The sequence below is a fragment of the Punctularia strigosozonata genome, assembly GCF_000264995.1.
Source record: "Punctularia strigosozonata HHB-11173 SS5 unplaced genomic scaffold PUNSTscaffold_7, whole genome shotgun sequence".
Classification (NCBI taxonomy): Eukaryota; Fungi; Basidiomycota; class Agaricomycetes; order Corticiales; family Punctulariaceae; genus Punctularia; species Punctularia strigosozonata.
The window spans coordinates 728,792-748,296 of NW_006767439.1; the positions used below are offsets into that span (position 1 = coordinate 728,792).

The 19,505-nt window shown below is 56.3% G+C and overlaps 6 protein-coding genes across 6 annotated transcripts; 3 read left to right on the forward strand and 3 right to left on the reverse strand.

Moving 5' to 3' along the window:
- Positions 1 to 477: 477 nt before the first annotated feature.
- Positions 478 to 2,017, reverse strand: PUNSTDRAFT_126433 (delta-sterol C-methyltransferase). The gene is made up of 5 exons (XM_007384250.1): positions 1,713 to 2,017; positions 1,291 to 1,653; positions 1,153 to 1,238; positions 691 to 1,098; positions 478 to 637 (listed from the first exon to the last, which is right to left on the reverse strand). Exons 1-5 carry the CDS (start codon positions 1,861 to 1,863, stop codon positions 587 to 589), a joined length of 1,059 nt encoding a protein of 352 aa, XP_007384312.1. The 5' UTR covers positions 1,864 to 2,017; the 3' UTR covers positions 478 to 586.
- A 287-nt stretch (positions 2,018 to 2,304) lies between these two features.
- On the reverse strand, positions 2,305 to 4,467 carry PUNSTDRAFT_126434 (uncharacterized protein). Its single transcript, XM_007384251.1, has 4 exons — positions 4,365 to 4,467; positions 4,112 to 4,306; positions 2,950 to 3,840; positions 2,305 to 2,898 (listed from the first exon to the last, which is right to left on the reverse strand). Exons 2-4 carry the CDS (start codon positions 4,295 to 4,297, stop codon positions 2,539 to 2,541), a joined length of 1,437 nt encoding a protein of 478 aa, XP_007384313.1. The 5' UTR covers positions 4,298 to 4,306; positions 4,365 to 4,467; the 3' UTR covers positions 2,305 to 2,538.
- Positions 4,468 to 4,966: 499 nt separating this feature from the next.
- PUNSTDRAFT_143980 (Het-C-domain-containing protein) lies at positions 4,967 to 8,838 on the forward strand. The gene is made up of 22 exons (XM_007384252.1): positions 4,967 to 5,119; positions 5,176 to 5,218; positions 5,283 to 5,398; positions 5,451 to 5,514; positions 5,564 to 5,599; positions 5,664 to 5,726; positions 5,780 to 5,863; positions 5,922 to 5,976; positions 6,040 to 6,173; positions 6,236 to 6,425; positions 6,484 to 6,500; positions 6,571 to 6,576; positions 6,627 to 6,885; positions 6,938 to 6,964; positions 7,016 to 7,069; positions 7,130 to 7,152; positions 7,205 to 7,291; positions 7,351 to 7,371; positions 7,430 to 7,468; positions 7,519 to 7,566; positions 7,623 to 7,708; positions 7,761 to 8,838. The coding sequence occupies exons 1-22, from the start codon at positions 5,019 to 5,021 to the stop codon at positions 8,620 to 8,622; spliced, it is 2,415 nt and encodes an 804-aa protein (XP_007384314.1). The 5' UTR covers positions 4,967 to 5,018; the 3' UTR covers positions 8,623 to 8,838.
- Positions 8,839 to 8,873: 35 nt separating this feature from the next.
- On the forward strand, positions 8,874 to 9,167 carry PUNSTDRAFT_134750 (uncharacterized protein; the record flags this gene model as incomplete). The annotated part of the gene is made up of 2 exons (XM_007384253.1): positions 8,874 to 9,020; positions 9,072 to 9,167. 2 exons carry the CDS (start codon positions 8,874 to 8,876, stop codon positions 9,165 to 9,167), a joined length of 243 nt encoding a protein of 80 aa, XP_007384315.1.
- Positions 9,168 to 11,309: 2,142 nt separating this feature from the next.
- PUNSTDRAFT_120752 (uncharacterized protein) lies at positions 11,310 to 12,029 on the reverse strand. Its single transcript, XM_007384254.1, has one exon. It carries the CDS (start codon positions 11,853 to 11,855, stop codon positions 11,334 to 11,336), a length of 522 nt encoding a protein of 173 aa, XP_007384316.1. The 5' UTR covers positions 11,856 to 12,029; the 3' UTR covers positions 11,310 to 11,333.
- Positions 12,030 to 16,729: 4,700 nt separating this feature from the next.
- On the forward strand, positions 16,730 to 19,043 carry PUNSTDRAFT_52796 (DUF339-domain-containing protein). Its single transcript, XM_007384255.1, has 3 exons — positions 16,730 to 17,029; positions 17,098 to 18,371; positions 18,626 to 19,043. Exons 2-3 carry the CDS (start codon positions 17,985 to 17,987, stop codon positions 18,773 to 18,775), a joined length of 537 nt encoding a protein of 178 aa, XP_007384317.1. The 5' UTR covers positions 16,730 to 17,029; positions 17,098 to 17,984; the 3' UTR covers positions 18,776 to 19,043.
- The last annotated feature ends 462 nt before the right edge of the window (positions 19,044 to 19,505 follow it).

The window sequence follows — 19,505 nt, forward strand, 5'->3', positions numbered from 1 at the left end:
TCGTTAGGGGTCGTCGCCTGCGCGGCGAGCCTGGAGGGGACGTTGTCGGCGTGGTGCCAGTAGCTTGGCCATGCGTTGATTCACCCGACTGGGAGGCTATCAACGGTGCGCTCGAGTTCGATGTCGGCATTGACGAAGATCTGAGCGTCGGGAGGCGAGGAGGCATATCGACAGCAAGAGTGAATAATGAGCGACTAAGAGCAAGAGGACGAGGAAGAGAACGAAGACCGCCGAGTCCTTCAAGTTCTAGATGCGTCGTGGGACCACGTCACGAACCGTGCCAGTCCGAATCCGGGTTGGCCAAGACCATTGGAAACAAGACATATCCCGTCCAGAATGAAACTAGCACGAAATGCGTAGACGCTGGTCATGGAGGACGAGAAACCGCAAACCTCTGGATGTTACCACAGGTTACCCCTGGCTGTTCAGTTCCACATGGTATTCAGGGACGCCGAAGGGCCGGCCAAGCGGTTTCTCCGAGAAACGAGTGGCATTCTAGTTGGCTCGAACGAACAAATCTCCATGAATTATATAGTGGTATCCTATGCTATCCGTATGATCTAGCAATGCACATGTCGATGCATGATTATTCCTCCTTCGGTTTCCTCGAGATGACAAGATACATCGGGGTGAAGAGCTGTGGCGCCGGTCAGAATTCCAGAGCCCGATAAGAAATCAGTCACCACACACCTTCGTCTGGCCACCCTTGACCAAAGCATCCCCAGCAACCTTCAACGCCTCACCGACCTCCCAGGTACCCTTGGGGATCAGCCCAAACCACTCCATGATGCGCATCGCATTGTGGGACACAAGCTTGCCCGACCAACTCATCCGCCACACAGTGAAGTAGTCCCACGCAGTCTGCGCCTTCGAAATGTCGCCTTCGAGGGGATAGTACCAAGGAACAGGGTCGGGCCTCTCAGCAAGGTCCTCCTCGTGCTCGATCTCGAAACCGACGTTGAGGAGCGCTTGCCGTGCCTCCCGAATGGGGCGCATTTGGGGGATACCATTGCCGAACTCAATTGCATGCGCAAGTTCCTTGTGCTCGGGGTTCGAGGGATCCCATGAGTCGGTCATGCACCACTCGTAGACACCGAACTGCAGAAGACGTGAGCCAATACGCCGACGACCGTTCGCAGTAATCTGACGTACAATTCCTCCGGGCTTGAGCACCTTCTTGATCTCGCCATACACACCTTCCCAGGTGGGCGCATGGACCGTGGCCTCAATGGCGTATACTAGCAAACGGATAAGTAGCCTACCAAAGTCATACTGACCGATAACACTTACCGGCATCGAAGTAGTTCTCGCCGAATTGCTCGGAGAGCTTCATGAAGTCGCCCTTGACGAAAGTGACTTGGTCTTCCAAACCCGCGTTCTTGGTGTACTTCCTCGCCCGCTGGATCTGGAAGTCGTTGTTGTTCAGGCCGACGATGTTCACATCCGCGAAGCGCGCAATCTCGCGGGCGGGGCCGCCGACACCGCAACCGACGTCGAGGACCTTCATGCCGGGGCGAAGGGTCATCTGAGCGGCGAGGTAGTGCTCGTGCCTGGCGAGAGACGCGTGGAAGGCCTCGCCTTTGTAGAAGCGCGAGAAGTGGAAGGACTGCGCCCAGCCGTACTCGTAGAGCTCAGTCGCACCGTCGTAGTAACCTAACGGAACAGGCCGCACTTCAGAACGATCCGCGCACCGGACACAGGAAAGGACTGACCGTTGACCACGTCAGTGTAGTTCTCGGTACGGTTCTCGGTGTCGGCCGTTTGCTCCTTGCTCATATCCTTCTGCCAGAACGCGGTGTAGTTCTCGATGCGCTTGTTGACGCGACCGTCACCGGGGCCAGCAGCCTCGATTGCGGCGACCATTTCGAATCAAAGAAAGCGGGAGAGTGGGTGACTATGATGCAGCATAAGTTGTTTCGAATCACCAAGGTACGGACAGTAAGAGTGTCAGGGACTTGAATGGTTCCCGAAGGAATGGGTCCATCGTGGACAGTCCACGTCGCCAGGTTTTGCAGTATTTTTCATCACCCAAAGCATATGAGAGACGACATACTCACAGAAGGAGGGGGAGCGGGTTGAACCGTGCAAGGATTGGAGGAGTCGTGGCAGGAGCCAACGGCTTGAAGAACGAAATGAGTTTTTTCGAAGTGGGACGATGGGGAGCGTGCCTCGCGGTCACGTGATGCAACGTCGCAGGATGGCACTGGGAGAAATCATGAATGCAACTCGCTGGACGGTCCAGGACCCAATGGGACGAAGGCTCTTGGTAGTACGATACTCTAACTGCGCATTCCGTGGTCCTGACGATTGAAACAAATATGACATAACAATGGATGATTGTGACCATACACTGCGAAAGAGCGCTACGATAGCAATGCAAGAGAGGATCATAAGCGCATACTTTTCATATCGAGGCCCGCACCCCTTCCCCGACCTCTGGCGTCCTACACAACATGACGCCCCGCGACCGGCAACCCCACCCACAAGCGGAAAGAGAACATCGAGCAACACTAATCCATCCATCCACGAACATCCAACCTACTTCGGGGCGGCACCACGACCGCGAGGCGGGCCGCCGCGACCCCTGTAGCCGCCCCTGATGTCCCCGTTGGGAGGGGCTCCACCCCGCGGACGAGGAGGCGGGCGTTCACTACGCTCCTTCCGCGTCTCGATGCTGAGACGCGCCTGCGCACCCTCGCCGAGGTCGATACGAACACCGCCCTCACCACCCTGGGACATGGGCAACGACGTGGCAATCGCGCGTTTCGCGGCATCCAGGGTCGTGAACTCGAGGAAGGCGCACGCCTTCGAACGCACGATCTCGAGCTCCTTGATAGGACCGAAGCGCTGAGTGAGCACCTTCTCGAGCATAGCCTGCGATACACCCTCAATGACACCCTGGGGAGAAGCTATCAGTAAACATCGCATGAGATATCGTCATCAGCGCACCTTGATGAAGCACTGTGGGGTGGTGATGCTCGCCGTTGCGGCGACCGCGGGTGGCACGGGTCGGTTGGCGGCGGCAGGAGCGTTCGGAGGGCGAGTCGGTTGAGGTGACGGAGAAGGCGCCGGGGCCTCTGAAACGCCGGAAACCTGCGCCGCAGCAGGTCCCCACTTCTTCGCGCTGGCAGCAGCGAGGGTTGCCCATGTCTTAGGTGCGGGCGGTGCAGCGGATTGAGCCGGAATCGGTGTTGTAGCGGGTGTCGGTTGTTGGGTAGCGGCAGCGGCGGCAGGTGCAGGAGCTGCCGGCTGAGGTGCAGGCGCCGGCGTAGTAGCAGGCGCCGGAGCAGGCGCCGGGGTAGGCTCAACAGGAGCAGGCTCAGGTGTAGGCTCGAGCTCGGGCTCCGCTACGGGTTCAGAAGCTGCCTCTGGCTCCGGAGTGGGTTCGTGCTCGATGACAGGCGTGGTGCCGTTGACATGAGGCTCAGGAACAGGACTTGGTTCGGCAACCTCGGGCGTAGCAGGTTGCTCCTCGACGGGCGGCGCCGGCTCATGAACAGGCTCAGGCTCAGGTGCCGGAGGAGGCGGCGTGGGCACGCGCGCGGGCTCCGGATAGGTGGGCTCGGGGGCTGCCTCGGACTCAGCACCATCCTGTGCACCCTCGGAGTCAACGGTCTCCTCTTTCAAGAAGCGGAAGATGTCGTTGAGGACGAAGTAGCCGTTCGGCTGCTCGGCGAGGAAAAAGGTCTGGACAAACTTCTTCCAGGGTTCGCCCTTGTTGGACATCTCGCCGATAACCTGGATGAGAATGCCTCCATTGGCAGATGACTGCGCGTCAACCGAGTGGATGAAAACTTTGCAGTCTTCGAAGCCAAGTTGAGTTATTCGGTTGTGGATTTCCTACAAGACGAAGCAAGTTAGCTGGGCTCGAGTACGCGAACATAAAGAACCAAATGATCGCGACAAGAATGGAACGTATGCGGGTGCCAACAGAGTAGGAAGGCCAAATTAAGGCGCTCCGCATCAACATCGCGAAAAAGATGGTACAGCGATGTGGCTCGTAAGCCGACGCGCGTTGAATCGATTATTCATGGCTTGTACACCGTCTCATGACAGCACCATAGATCAAATCTTGGACACGTCGCAATCCAAAGTATGATCGGAACCTCACCTGCTGACCAAAACACGGTTTGCCATCTTCACCCTCGGTCCCGTGAATGAATGTGGATGCTTTCGTATAAAAGCAATGCAAGCGATTGGGCTGTTTGTTGACGAAGGTGTAATACTGAGGTACGAATTGCCATCCGACCTCAGAAGGAGCGACGGTTGACTGGGCGGGCGCAGACGAGGCGGTCATTATGCAATGCTACTTAGCAGCGTAAGCTTTTTTGCTCTTCCTTCAGTCATCGTGAAAGCGAACTGACCTAGTGGTAAGAAGTTGACAATACGTGCTTGATGTAATGTCTAGCGTGCAGATGATACAGCGAAGCAAAAGGCGCGGGTGAGGCGTACGCGTCGGGGCAGACGATGACAGAGCAAGGGTGGAATTTCGTTCGACGTCCACAACAGCCTTTTGGCGCACGTGACAACACCTTCCCACTCCCCTCACGTTGCTTCATGGCCTCTGACAGCACGGGCGGTGCTGCAATGTCCACTAACAATCGGCTTGGACGATATTCCACGGAGCTTTCGTTCGTGCCATTGAAGCGACTGGACGGGGTGCAAGTGATAAGTGTCCGATACCCGGCCGAAAGGTCCTGCTGGGTGTGCTCCTTATGCCTCTACTGCACTCAACTTCCATTCTTTTCATGCCAACAAATGGAGACTGCAGCCTCTTTATTCTGTATGTTGTTGCTACATCCGTTGACCGAGCAATTGTTGCGACGGCAAGTATTCATAACAGCTTGCGCCCTGACGTTGGAGCAGCATTCCTGCGGATGTGGCACAGTCTCACAATCGGCACAGCCCCCGATGTTTGCATCATTCAGTCAAGTCCAATAAGAAGCAGCTCTCTCCGAGTACATCGCCCTGAACAGCCTGGTCGTGTCTTTCTCTCTCTGCCCTCGGCGTCACATGAAATGGCTCACAAACTCACGATAATCCTATTACTCCTTGTTGTTCTGGCGATATGCTGCTCCAGCCATGGTGCCTACGCGTTTGGAGCGGGAAACATTCCAGGGTGAGCTCGTGTTCTTGGTCACAGTTGATCGGTCCAATGACCGCGCACTCGGGTAGTTTCGCGTACATGGAAGGGAGGGCATTCAGGCACGGAGATATTGTGAGCAATCCATGTCCGATCGCGCTCAGCAGTGCCTCGACTGACGGCCTTGTGCGCTCTGTAGGAAGATGTACTTGCAGACTTGCTGAAGAAGGCTGGCGGCGGATTTTCTCTCGGAGCCCTTGTAGGCAAAGGCGGAAGCAAGTTTGGCGGTCTTGATATCAAACGAGTTTATTTCGGGTATGTGGCACTACGCATTTATCGACAAATGCTGATCATTCGCGCGTGGTAGCAACTGGCTGAGAGATTACAGCCAAGCGGTTGATATCGCAGGCTTGAAGAAGCTACCCTTACAAGTTGCTCACCCCTCCATACATCGCAAGCTTGGCTGACCTATCGATTTAGACGATCATCAACCTATGTATGGTTCTTGGCTTCCTTGTGAGTGTGGCGCTGCTTGACAGACTTCGTACTATATACCGATTGATCTTCCCCTACTACACAGGCTCACGGCTACGTGACCGGTGAATTCGAAGTCACCGCCGAACGATTGGGAGTTTACCTTCCGGTAGGAGTCCCTACCAAGATCATATGCAATGACTGACTCAAACTCCTCATCAGACTGAGCACATCGATAATCCGAAGGGTTACGGAGAGGGGGAAGATGCGCGGAAATATCACCCAAAATTGCGAGGCCCCGTCGACGTAAGTTGTTGCGGTTGCGGTTGCTGGCTCTCGTGTGCTAAGTGACTATTTGTGTTAGCCCCGAGAACTGGAAGTCGACCCTCGTACAGGAATGAAGAACTACATCGCCAATGGTGCAGTGATACCATCTCCTCGCTAGGGTCATTACGATCAATACTCATGGCTCACCGATGCAGAAGCGGGGAGTTGGGACACATCGAAAGCGCTAGTACGGCGCACTCTCGAGAGATGTATCCATTTAGGCCGCCAACACCGCTCGCAAGGCAGGAAAGAAGATGAATACGAGGCTTACCGTCTTCTCGGCCAAGCGGTGCATATAATAATTCCCCAAGCGTCGTCGATAGTACGCTGATTCAGCTTTCGCGGTGGTAGTTGCATACGTTGGAGGACTTCCCGGCTCATTCCAACTTCTGCGAGTTGGCGTTGGTTTCCCTTGGTCACCGCGATGTATTCGTGCACGTTGGAGACCAGGTCAGATTACGCGCGCCGAACGGACAGCAAGTGGCGCCCCTCGTTACAGGCACCTTTGGTGGAAGCGATTTCATTCACAGTTTACTCGGAGGTACGACCCGCTTCTCGTGGTATTGTCCAGTTGAGGCAAGCTAATTGTATCTTCTCAGAGGCTACTGATCATATCGTAAGTGTCTCGTTCTGCGAATTCGAATATGCCTTCCTGAAGGACGACATTTAATGACATGGAATTGCAGAGTCAAGTGAGCGCATATCTGCGACGTAAATGGCGCTTTGTTAACCCCTTTCATAGGCATCCGTGACAGATCTGAACAAAGCCCTCGACTCGGCGAAATCTCGTTCCGTGCAAGATCGTGGTGGTTCGCCCGCGAACACACTACGAGATCTCCTCTTCAAGTTGCCAGGCGCCGACAATAGTGAGATGTCCCGGGAGATGGATGGTATTGAGCGCATCCGCGCGGGGCCTGCACAAGGCGGCAAACGCCCAGAGGATATGAGTCCGCAGGAGATGTACGCTGTACTGTGGCAAGTCTTGAGCTTCCGTGATTCCGGTCAGCCATGAATACCGATAATCACTGCGAAGCTCACTAATCCCGTGAACAGTCGTGAAGAAGATCGAGAAGACGATTGGTACGCACAATATTTGACGCCTCCCAGTACTTTCTCTGACCGAAGTCGCAGAGAAAATACCCGGATTGGGACCTCTTATCGAGAAGCTCATGGACTCCATCCAAGGTGAGACAATACTCTGAAACTCGCTATCGCTGGCGAGTACTGACGTTTCCCTGTTCTTAGTCTTCATTTTCACCACGTTAGAGGTATATACTGATAGTCGCTTACCTTCGGTGTTGACCTCATTCGTCACCTCAGCCGTTCCTCAAACCTTTGTTGAAAACGGCGACTTCTGGCTTACAAACCGCATCCGGTGAAGTTATCGACACTCACGATCAATACGAGGTCAGTAACTAACGATGCGGACATCGTGAAAGCTGCAACGAAACTGACTCATGTTGCAGGTCTTCAACGATCCTCGAGCTGTGAGATGCGCGACCTGGACACTTCCTCGTCCTTTGCTGACCTTTCTCGTTCGCGCAGTCCGACCCTACACACTCCTTCCTTAGTAAAGATCACTTCGTCAGTGCCATCCTTCCTTAGAGATTAGCTCTATGCTCACGCCATCACAGAATCTTATCCTGAACGAACCTGCTGGCAACTTGGCCAAAATCATCGTGGTGAGTATCGTATCCAAATATTCGCAACAATTCTGCCTTTCTGAGTCCTGCCCTAGAAACATACGGCGAGCCTTGTCGTGAGAGCATGGGACGACACGTCGATGAACGTGCAGCACGTTACATCGGACATCCTGGAGTGTCTGTAAGTTACCACCACCAGATCCAGATCAGTATTCTTTGACCGTATTGGCTAGTTTCCACCCCGACTTTCACGACTCCAACTCCAAGATTCAACGCGAAATGCTACAATATATGCGCGATTGGTCACAAGGACACGGGGGCAGGACGGGCGACGTCATACGCCGGTTGTCCAAGAATGCCGTACGCAACCACGAGAATATCCGCCTTGCTGGAGAAGGTGGTGTTCCAGAGGCCCAAGGTACCGCGGCATACAACTACGGCCAGCAAGCGCAGCATGATCTCCAAGGATACTTGAACCAGATCCCCGGAGTATCGCAGGCTCAGCACTTCGTGGGCCAGTTCAGCAATTCGGGTCCAGGTGGGCGGAGAGAGGGTGGTCCCTCCTTCGGGGAAGGCCCAGGTTATACGCCGCCCCAAAGGTTCTCCTCCGCGCCTGTACCCTCCAGCGGAGAATCGGCGTCATACTTCCAAGGTGGAAGCAGCCAACCTGCGCCGCACTCGTCCTTCGGACAACCAGCGCCATCCTTCCCGGGAAGCGAAAGCCCCTTCGCACCACCCGCTGGCGCACCTCCGTCCTCTGGACCTTGGTCGTCGCCTGCTGGTGGACCTTCGTTCCCATCGGCACCACCTTCAATGCCTTTTTCGGGCGCTCCTCCTGCACAAAGCGGTTACGCGCCGTCTTATCAGCAATATCCACCATCCTTCCCGGGTGCTGAGTTCCCTGGCGGCGGCGGCGGCTATGGTGGATTTGCCCCTCCTCCTGGACCGCCTGGGCCAGGTTTCCCCGGAGCAGCGCCGGGCTTCCCTGATGCAGGAGGTCCTCCAGGCTTCCCTTCTGCTCACAATCACGGGCATCACGGACACCATCCTCATGGTCCTCCAGGCGGTTCAGGCTATGGTGGTAGCGGTTGGTAATGTGCGGCCTCGTTCAATTTTGTCGGTGCTAGACATGTGCATGAAGCTCCGAACTCAAAGGAACAGCATTGTAAGAATTAAGCCTAGCTTCGGAGCGCTGTATATCCGCCACTGCCGGGAGAATTGCAATTGTTGTAACCACCTATATATCAGATTCTATACGTTGTGTATATGTAATGCAGTTCAACGTTCAACCCTCGTTTGGGTTGCTGGTCCCCGTCCGTCTCATTCGCAAACCTCTTAAATCCACCATGCCCCAGATCACAGTACTCTACTTCGCTGCGCCGTCTACCGCCACAAACCTCACCTACGAGTCCATCGCATTGCCATCGCCCGACGATTCAAGAACAGACGTCGACTTCCATGATTTTCGGCTCTCATCCCTACCCGCCCTTCTCGTTGATCGACATCCAAACATCGGTTAAGCAGAGATATTGACATCCAGTCAGTGGAGTGTCGATGCGGAGATGGTCGACAACCCGGAAGACGTGGTGCTGAAGGGCGGAGAGGAAGTCGCGGTGATTTGTCCCGTCTCCGGGGGATGACCAGGACTCTCAGATTGCTCAAAGACCACGTTCTCGAAGGGAAGGAAAGGTCCGAAGCTGATGGTCGAGTGCAGGGGTACTGTGGACGGAGCTCATATCTATAAATGGTCCAATCGCAGCTCGTTGCACCGTTGTTCCCCCATCCTCGTCGATTACAACAAACAGATTACGCAAGGCGCCAGCAAGACGCGATCATCGTCGTCGGAGAGCTGCTTGTGAACGTTCCATATACGCATTGGAGCCTACAAAGTTACACCGATCCGATTCACGCATACAATCAAGCGTGCATGCTCGAAGCCGCAGCTCTTTGCCCGCTATTGCCTACGAACATGCTGATCGGAAGGCACTTTCCAAGTATGATCCTTCGTAGCTCGTCCGAATCGTTTGTTGATTATTCTGTAATGTTATCTGTGGGGGCGTTATCAGGCCGGAGCATGCGGCACAAAACCTGGGCCCGCGTAAGTCGCGAGGTCGACTCTGGATCGCGTATTTCGCAGTATGCCGATAGGCAGGGTCTCTAGGTTCGTGGTCAATGCCAGGAGGAAATGGACAAGGTCAAGATACCTTACGGCGGTTAGAAATGCGGCCCGAATACTCCAAGCTTCATCGCAGGACCTGCTTCGTTGTCCATCTAGTCGGAACCTCACGCGCATGGAACATACTCTGCGGCAGACAGAAGAGCAACCCAGACCCTCCAACGGTCCGCGTCCATTAGACGACCGACCTCTGCCACCGCAGAGCTGGCTTCTTTGCAAATCAGGCCAGAGTCTCTCGCCCTCGATCCCGCACCGTGTCATGTCTGCAAGATTGCAAGACGGATATGGGAGGGGAGCGGGAGCGGGAGCGGGAGGTAGCAAAGGCAACTCGGTCAAACTCGTTGTAATTTGCCAGCGATGCTGACCCGAGCCTCGCTTCGTAGTTCGCTTGAGCTTGTTCCCAAGAACAAAGCCCACCAAGGCTTCCCGGACACCGTAGGACGCCTGACGAGATGAACCAAGCGCGGATACATAGCCGCCTTGAAGCGCTGTGAGAGCGCGTAATCCGCAGTGGTATTTATGTGGGCCAATGAACTTGATCTAGGTCGCGACGAGAGATACACCGACTGTTCGGCGCCGCCTTGTCGCGGCGGCCTTGACGAGACCATCCGGACATTTCTTAAAGGGGGCAGGACGGTAGCTCTCCAACAATCGATGTGACGCCGTAGCCACATTCCACAGACTTTCTTCGTGGCTCGCTCTGGGCGTCCCTCTTCGTCCAGGACCGCAGCGCCGAAGAACTCCCCCTGCCATGGAAACCGCGAGACCGTATGAACCTAATGGAATCAGAGTTAAGGGAGAAGGAGAGACGTAACGAAGATATTAAGGCATAACGCTCAAAAGCGTCGTGAGAGTGAAAGTTATCTGATACAAACTGAAGCTCCCTATTTAGCCAAGCGCTGTATTCGTTGCGACGCAACGGAAGGTTATGGGAGAGGGAGCGTGATATTCGTTCTGGATCTGTTCGATTCATCGGGAGCATTCCCTCCTGCATCGTGTTCGGGTCATCGGAACGTTTTCCCGTATTCGCCTCGTCAGCTCATCGGATCGGAGAGGCCACGTTGAGTAGGTAGTCGCCGGGCGAAGGGAGACGTGATAAATACGAGATTCTCACGACAATTACCCGCTTCGTATCTTGACCGGATCGCGAAGGATAGCTCCGTTCGATGGATGTGGATCGCGAGAAACGTGGGGCGCCGCCATACGGTCGTCGAGAACGACGTGCATAGACTGTATGGAGATCGTCAAATTCAAGCTCTGAAGGTCGCTATAGCCGCCATTTCCGCGAGTCATGTGTAGAAGAGCGAGAAGCATGATGCTAGACATGACAGGCCATCGGGTTCGTCTCTAGTCTCTTCAACATATGAATCGCCAGAATCGTCCGTATTCGCCGCAAAATACCGGAGGATACTTTCGGGCCTGGGTTCCGTACCGGATCTTGGATGGAACCAAGATTGATATCGCAATAAGATCAGCGCCAAGGATCCTCAAGGATCTCGGCTGGACGACAGCGGGTGTCTCCGAGCCTACCCAGTAGTTTCAGGCAGCTTCAAGACAGAAGCGAGCCGTATAGCGTCGTCGACGTGGTCGGTCCCGGCGTTGATCGCGGGAGCTTGCCGAGACCTATACTTCAACTATACCATTGTTGCTTCGTCAGTTGTAACGATGCTGTACTTGTGCCTCTACCAGAAGATGGCCTGAAAAGGCCTCGCTCGGCACATGGAATGCGCATACGGAGGGATATGCCTGTGGGCCGAGGTACAAGGCTTTTCAATACCCCGATGGTCGAGCTACGATGACACACAACACACGAGGCTGAGTGAGATGTTTCGCCAAATCGTCGAGATGGCATTCGTTGTATCACGTTCAGTTGCCCTACACCGGCGTACTCCGAGTCGGATCTGACACAGGCCCGGATCAGGTTGCACGTGTTCAAAGGAAAGAAGGAAGCAGCAGGCGAGTCGATCGACACGTTGCAGCGGCAGGCGCCGAACAGAAGATGACGAGACGTGCAGACGTGTAGACCGGAAAATATGGCGAGCATGACCGCGATCGTTGTTACTGATAACCCATCGGGTGGAAAAGTCGAGGGTGGGGCAAAATACACGAGGCCAGGCGGGTGGAGCATCATGTCCAGTATATCGAGACCCATTTGGAGCACATCAGACCTGAGAACGGGTGTGGCCTATGGCTCTGAGTAACCTGATACGATGCGCATCATACTGAGCACCAAGAACGCGACGAAGGCCTTGATCGACTGGGAATGAATAGTAAGCAGCCGACGCCGAGAAGCATACGAAAACCTTTATTTGGGGTATCATTCGCTCATGGTGGAGTCGGCCCAGAGTAACAAGTCATGATTGTGAGACCTTGATGACGAATTTTAACGTGTGCGCAGAGCGACCAGCTCGCGGGCAAAGTCGAGGACCCGCTGACGCGCAGTCAGGTTCGCTTTGAAGCTGATTCAAGTTCCAAGGAGTGGGAGCTAACGGAGACGCGTTCGCGCCGAGTGGTCTCGCAACGTTTCTTCCTATGCCGTAGGCAACCCTCGCATTCACCCGGAGGCATCCCAGAAGCCGAGTAGGCTATACAGATAGCGTTCTCGAGAGATATAGACGTTCGGTTGCATTGGGAATCACGCCTTCTTCCTGTTCGTCCAAGGAAATCGCCACCTTTATCGTCCAACGTCATTGTCAATGTACGAGTTCCTCGCGACGTCTCCTACCCGAGTGTTGGGTGTATTCAGTGAAGCGAGAAAAACGATGATCCAACGAGCCCGCGGTCTCCGAGGACGCGACACTCACAGGAAAGACGTCGACCGTGGAGCAGCATGCTGTGGTGGTGCGAGCCGCATGGAGAGAGCAGTCCCATGCCCCCTGCGGATGGACAAAGCCATACCACACCGCGGGAGTTGTCAGGGGCGCGCAGGTTCTGGGCTATACCACTGTATGTAAGAGCACTGATCCGCCGAGAAATGACTCGAAGAACCAAAGCTTCCGCTCGTCCAGGTCCAGACCGGTCCAGCCTGGGAAGCGCACAAGATCGGCGCCACGTCGCGAGGCCCAGCGCTGCTAGACCGCTGTCCATGGCGGCGTGCACAGAGAGCTAGCTACGAGGGCAGTTGGAGAGGTTGAGAAACGACGAGAGCATCACGTCGTGCACGCTGCCTGTGGCGGTGGCGTGCAAATCTTAGCCGACAGTCCTGATCCAAGTGCAGGGCAGTCCGAAACCCTCGAAAGCGAAGTGTCACACTTCCACGGACAAAAAGGCAGCAGCAGCACATGGACCCATCCGACCGTATTCATTCACTCCTTGGGGGTGCCATCCGTCAGCCTTCGATAACCTTCGACGACGAGGGTTCTAGCACCAGATAGTCGACATGCAGAGAGAAAAAGAGGTAACCGCTTTCCCCCGGTGAACAGCGGTCCACATCGCGGCCCTGCTGGTCGCATCCACAACATCTCGGGCTCACAAGAGCTGCCGCACCGTAAGCAACAGTAGGATTGGATTGGCCAGAGCTAAATTCTTGTCCACGGATCGGTCCGCAGTCCGGGATGTGCTGAGAGCGGCGGACACAGGGCGGAGCCTATCAGACGGGGCAGTCTGCGCATAATAGTGTCTTGCTTTGTCTCGAACAGGCCTGGCGAGCGCCCAATGCTGGTCCCGGATCGGTCATATTGTCTGAGAGCAAGCAACCGCGCTCAGTGCTCACGAGGTCATCAGAGTGGATGCCGACGCGAGCGCCAGACTGGCGGGCTCATCGACCCGATCATGGACGATCGGATGGTGAACGCATCTTGCGAGCTCTGAAGAGGAGTATGGTATGGTCCAGTCGCATTGCGCTCGAAGGCAGAACGTCTTCCTACGTTGTGGAGGTGTCGTAATGTGAGTGCGCTTCGACAATAGTCATTCCGCTCGCAAGGCGGGGCTATTGACGCCGAAATGCTCGATGTGTCCCACCACCCGTCCGTTTTAGCTACGGCTGGGTAGTCTTGCCCTTTGCGGTCGTCGAGGGTCGAGAAGATTTGGCCAGACAGGTCCGAGTGTCCGTACACATTAGGTTCGAGGGTCATTCTCCGAGTTGCTCATTTCCAAATAGGCCTATAAACCAGAAGCACTTGAAGAGAAGAGTCTCTTCATGAAGCGTAGGATCCCGTCTTGCCCGGACCTTCATAGGCTCCGGCAGCCCAGACGAGGAGCCTTCGTTGCCAGCTTCAATAGATATCTCTTGACACACAGCATCCGGGTGGGCCCACATCCTGGTTCTAGGTCTCCATCGGCCTCGGAAGGCACCCGCAAGGATGTTGCCAGCGATGGAAAATTTTACCGACAACGTGAACAGCTGAGACTCGTGATCGACTGATTATTGCTTACCGGGTATGTATGTGAGGGTATTTCATGCTGCTGGAACGCATCTGGATGGTTGACATTGAAAGTTGAAGGTCGATGGATGCCATCCAACTTCAAGCCGAGGCCATCCCGAATAGCATCACGTGCTTGGTCACGGACGCGCTTCGTCACTATCCTGTCACGGTTAGTTAGTATCGCGCCACGGTCCTGGAGATACATGTTCTTCGCATTGACTCGGCTAACTTGCCTGTCTGATGGCCATGGAACTGGGACGATGCCGTCGGAGCGAAGGCCGGGGTCAAGGGAGGGCAGCGGATACTCGGGATTTGGCTCCCCGTCCCTTTCTTCGAGGTATCCCATGTCCCGGAGAATCTGTCGCCAGACGGTCGGCGCCCCAACGCAGCACCAATGGAGTTGTAATAGTTCGAAGGTCTATCCCCCCGATCCGACTTGATGCGTCACCTCTGTAGACTACGGTTAGACGAATCAACTTACACATCCACATGCTTATCTGCTCCGCATAGGCTCCTCCTGCTTTCGAGGTGCTTCCGATATGCTCGCCCTGCGGAAGCCGGGTACGTACTACGTACGTCCTCCTGCATCGCCGGTCGCATGCCGAATGTCGCTCGTCGTTCCAGTGGAATACCGGTCGCTGCTCATGGGATCGCCTCCCCATACCATCGGAAGGCTTCTGTCGCGACGACAGCTTGCAATCTATCTCTGGTCTGTCAACGAAACGTCTGACGGGACGTTCAAAGCTTAGGTTCGCACCTTGGCTTTTCGCGATGAGCCGCGAAGCTGATATCGCTGATGCGTCTTGTCCATCTAGGGTGTGCGGATGCTTTTTCGCTCGCTGAACTCTATCCCCGGAGACCGGGGCTTCCTTTGTGGAGGCGTCGCGCTTCTCATAGCTAATGATTACGTCCGCGCCCACAGCCCCGCTCACATATGCGGACATAACGGTCAACCCGGAATCGGCCAATCCCCGGGAGATTTTGCGTGAACCAGTCAGCGCGCGCACTTCGAAATACCGGTGGCGGATCGTGGGACGGGTGTGCACACCCATTCTTTCTCTTTCTCCTCAGAGCGGGGGGCCCCCGCATCAGGCGGCTTTCGTATTGGGTAGCGTTTTGCGAACCTGCCGTTCGCCGAGCTCGCTCGTTGCAGCTGCTGGCGATATTTTCCGCGGCGTTCTCTGCAGGGTCGGAGTCTGCGCGTAACGACCTATGGATAGATCGTTAACGCGCGCTCTCGTGAGCTGCGAAGAGAACGAAGCGGATGTCGCCTGATCGTCGTGCGTTCCCTTCCAGCCCTTCCGTAAAGCTTCGCGACGTCGCGATTTCACTGGAGCGCGGGCCGGTATATCACATGAAGGTTCTTTCCGAGCAATTCATAGAGCGCAGGCCTTCGGGGGGCGTTGGATGACTGAAGGGACGCCGGTCACGATGCAACGCGATGGGAGTCTTGAGATGGCCTCGAGATGGGCTTGTCGTCCTTATCGCCATCCGGAGCCTGTAGAGGCTTCGTCTGTCATGTATACGATTTCGGTATAGATCTCGGTCCCAAAACCACAGCGGGAAGCTGGGTGCGCTGCTGAGCACTGATGTACATTCGGACGGTGATTGGCTAGCGGACGACGATGGCCAGGTGGTTTTGATGCGCTGGTTCTCGATTGCGCAGTAACGCGATGTGAGATCCACCCTGATCTAATCGCAGTGGTGATGGGCGCCGGTTTCATCTTGGGCCCATAGTCCCATTTTATTGCGCGTATCAATCATTTTTCGCGTTTTCCTCGCCCCTGCCACAGGTTGCCCACCTCCGACTGCGTGTTCTAGCCACCGCAGGGTGTTCGCTCCACAGTCTAGACCGTCCCCCGCCCATGGGCTGCAGACGATGCCGGGGAGCGGCTTCGACTATTGCCTGGCCAAACGCTGGCAAACAACCATTGGCCAGGCGAGAGGAATGTGCCGCTGATTCCGGAGCAGGCGTCGGCGCCAGGTCGTCTTGGTGATGCCAAGTGGCTCCGGGATATTACGATCGCACTCGGTCGAGCCCCGTCGCGAGATAGCACTGGCCAGAACCGAATGCAAGGCGCGTTACATACGATGTGGATACGCTACTGTGCTCTCTAAACGGCGCGGGCGTCGAGCGAGAAAGCTGCCGTATGGAGGATGACGGCATGGCAGCCAGTGGGCGGGCGGACTCCGACTGGGAGGATCTGCGGCCCGCGACGTCGGATCTGAAGGTGTTTTCGGATGACGTCAGCTGCGGTTGCGACGCCGCATTTAGTCGTTCGGGCCACGGCCGGCCTCGTTTCACGATCGATAAGAAACGGCGGTCGGGCTCAGCGTGCCACGATGTGGGATGGTCGAGGCGACGGTGGATGCGTGGCGCGCGAGGGCACCGACCCGTGCCCGTTAGCCCCGGGGGAGACGGGGTGGACTGTGATTGACCTGAAGCAACCCCTTTGTGCCGAGTCGCTGAGCGAAGGCTGTCGAGTACGTATTCAGAATTCTGGACGCGAGAAGCCGGTGGGCGGGACGAATAATGCAGAGTTTGACAGGAAGGGGCACCGTGGCCATTGGCCCAGACTCTCGGTCACGCGGATGTAGCCCGGGCCAATGCTGTGCGCGTTATAAAGGCAGCTGCGATTGGAGATTTATACGAAACTCGTCCGCCTCCGCCGTTCCGCTGCGCTCCAATCGCCGTTCACCAACGACCACCTCCCGACCGATCTTGCGTCCTCAACCCGGCTCTACCTGCGCAACCGCAACCGCGACCTCCACCACTGCATCCACGCCCGCACCTGTCTATCCCGCCTCCACCTCCACATCTCGTCGCCCGCCATGCCTGGTACCGCGATTGCAAGCTCGACCCCGATCTGGGTCCCCGGCACCCGCTGGGATCTCTATTCGCACTGCTGCGTCTGGAATCCCACCGCGAGGAAGGTCGACGTCTACGAATGCGTTATTGCTCGTGAGTGGCTTCATCACCTTCCCGTGGCATCGCGTGCAATGTCTTACATTGGCCTCTCCTCTCTCCAGATGACTCTGCCCCTGGCACCGAGGTGTGTACCGTCTCGCGATCTCGTTGCCATCCAGTTTTTTTCCATCATGGTCGCCATCGGTGCCCCGCGGGCGCATCCCTTGTTACATGCGTCATACCTTCCCGCCACCCGCTTCCGCTGAAACCCTGTTTCTGACTCGTTTCGATGACAGCCGCCCAGCGGATATTGGCGCTTCCTCGCCCGTCGGTGACTGATCGCCTCCGACGAGGGCCGTCCCGCCATGCACGGCAGCCCAATCCGCGGACAGGCCCCTTCGCAACGCACGTCGGGCCCGCAATAATCTCGACACTAGCGTCATTCTTCGGGGACACCACACGATGCCGTGCCGATCAGCTTCCAGCCTGCCTAATACCCCGCTCAGACCAAAGCTGGGTCGCGTTCTCCCGCTGGAGCTCACATGCACGTCCAATTCGGTCATCGTTATCGGTCGTTCCCACCGAGACGCCATCGCACCCCGTTTGTTTGCGGATGGAAGTTATGCTTATTTTTAATCACAACCGGCTTCGATACTCTATATCACATCTTGTTCCCCGCCCATATTCTGCCCCGACGTGTTCACACCCCCCGCCGTTCATATTGCTTTTGCTCTGTCGTCTGCCCTTCCTCGTCGCTCGAATTTGGTGTAATGGTATCTGTTTTGGTTTCGCCGTTGGTGATCGGTAGAATCGCGGGGCGATCTTTTGGGGGTTAGATGCGAAAGACAACTGTAATCCGTCCGACTTTTGTATCCACTATGTTCTCTTGCAACGTCGATGTCATTTTGCTATTCCGGGAGTTCTCGCGCGCGGGTGTGAACGCGCCATAGGGAGAAGGTCAGCGGCGGCAAGTGGTCGCGCGACTGCTGTTTCCTCCTTGCCTCACGCCATGTACCGCACCTTACTCGCTCGGGCTTCTGCTCCCAAAACATCCGCCGCCACACGTTATCGCGTCCATCTATCTCAGCGGCAGCTCTCGCGAACCCCGTCCGCTCGCGCCGACCCTTACCTTCTCCCCCACACGCCCGAACACGTCCAGGCCTCCCAACGCAATAATGAAGCTGCGGAAGGCGGGATCGAGGTGGACGTGAGCGCGGCGGATGTCCCGTATCCGAAGCCGCTCGAGCGCACGGGCGAGTCGACGGCGACGAAGCGGGCAAGACTCGTGTACCAGTCGCGCAAGCGCGGCACGCGGGAGACCGAGCTGCTCCTCAGCACGTTTGCGCAGGAGCATCTGGCGGCCATGAGCGCGGACGAGATGACGCAGTTCGACAAGGCGAGTGACGTTCCCTTTCTTCCTTTGTTTCAGCCGTCGCCGCCAATGGATACATCCCTTTGTCGTTTTCCCTTCGTCCGCCGGGGGGGTGCTGCTCGCTATATCGTCATCGTCACTGGCCCGTCTCGTGATTCCCGCGCTATCGGTGCCATCCGTTTTTACCCTCTTCCCCCCCAATCGCGCGCGCGCCTGGGCCCCGGCCACACACGCTTGACTGCGGACCGCTGACGACGTTTTGGCTTTTTATTTTCCAGCTCATGGACGAGCCGGATTGGGACATCTATTACTGGGCGACGGGCAAGAAGACGCCGCCGGCGCGTTGGTCGGAGTCGGCCGTGCTCGAGAAGCTGAAGAAACACGCGAAGAACGAGGGCCGCGTCGTCCGCCGCATGCCCGAGCTCTGAACGTTGTCGAACTTTGCGCACCGGTAGCCCTCGATGGCTCGCAGTAACTCGCAGCTGTACCCGGTGCTCCCTGTGCTCTTTTTCAGTGCACAGTGCCCAGCCTCCGACGGTCGGCGCATCCCCCGTTGCGCTCTAGGGCCCGGTCTGGGCTCTTGTTGCATATTACTGGTGTATACTGCCCTGCACTGCCTGATCACGAAGATTTTTGGTGTGCAACTACTAGAACTTGGGGGTGCATTTCGATCTCCGCGTGCTGCGTAGCGCCGAGCGTACCCAAATGGTACTAGTTTCGAGTTCTGGCCGGGCCCGCTTGCGTTCGACGTACGTGGGCTCCCGCGTCACCGCAAATACGCTAAATCCGCAATCTCGTGGCTGTCATCCTCGTCCTCCAGCCATCCGGCGGCGGCTGTCGATGCCACGAACCCGGATTGTCGATCGTGTCATCTGTTTTCTCGTCAGCGGGAGTGCTCTGATTGAGTCATATCCGTGCCTTCCTCGATTTCAATCCTTCGTCGATCAAACGGAATAGAGACCCCCCCCCCGGCCGGGGGCCCAGAACGTCGCTTCAGATTGGGACAGGGGCTGGGTTCTGCTGGGATTCCCGAATTGAAGCCCCCCCCCCCCCTTCGCGGTCGGGATATCGTTCCTGGTCCTTTCCGACTGGCATGTGGGGATGTCAAACGGTTCGGGTTTTCCGAAACCGACGTGTCGTCCGTAGGCATACATGTCA

Bases quoted from the DNA above. Each gene is read 5' to 3' on its own strand.
- PUNSTDRAFT_52796 (XM_007384255.1), top strand. From the start codon at position 17,985: ATGTACCGCACCTTACTCGCTCGGGCTTCTGCTCCCAAAACATCCGCC. The intron at 18,372-18,625 runs GCGAGTGACGTT...TTTATTTTCCAG, and splicing joins AGATGACGCAGTTCGACAAG to CTCATGGACGAGCCGGATTG.
- PUNSTDRAFT_143980 (XM_007384252.1), top strand. From the start codon at position 5,019: ATGGCTCACAAACTCACGATAATCCTATTACTCCTTGTTGTTCTGGCG. The intron at 5,515-5,563 runs GTTGCTCACCCC...CTATCGATTTAG, and splicing joins TGAAGAAGCTACCCTTACAA to ACGATCATCAACCTATGTAT. The intron at 6,174-6,235 runs GTGCATATAATA...TCGCGGTGGTAG, and splicing joins ACCGTCTTCTCGGCCAAGCG to TTGCATACGTTGGAGGACTT.
- PUNSTDRAFT_126433 (XM_007384250.1), bottom strand. From the start codon at position 1,863: ATGGTCGCCGCAATCGAGGCTGCTGGCCCCGGTGACGGTCGCGTCAAC. The intron at 1,099-1,152 runs GTACGTCAGATT...CGTCTTCTGCAG, and splicing joins TGCTCAAGCCCGGAGGAATT to TTCGGTGTCTACGAGTGGTG. The intron at 638-690 runs GTGTGTGGTGAC...CCGGCGCCACAG, and splicing joins TCAAGGGTGGCCAGACGAAG to CTCTTCACCCCGATGTATCT.
- PUNSTDRAFT_120752 (XM_007384254.1), bottom strand. From the start codon at position 11,855: ATGGGTCTCGATATACTGGACATGATGCTCCACCCGCCTGGCCTCGTG.
- PUNSTDRAFT_126434 (XM_007384251.1), bottom strand. From the start codon at position 4,297: ATGACCGCCTCGTCTGCGCCCGCCCAGTCAACCGTCGCTCCTTCTGAG. The intron at 3,841-4,111 runs GTGAGGTTCCGA...TTCGTCTTGTAG, and splicing joins AACCGTGTTTTGGTCAGCAG to GAAATCCACAACCGAATAAC. The intron at 2,899-2,949 runs GTGCGCTGATGA...GCTTCTCCCCAG, and splicing joins CCCCACAGTGCTTCATCAAG to GGTGTCATTGAGGGTGTATC.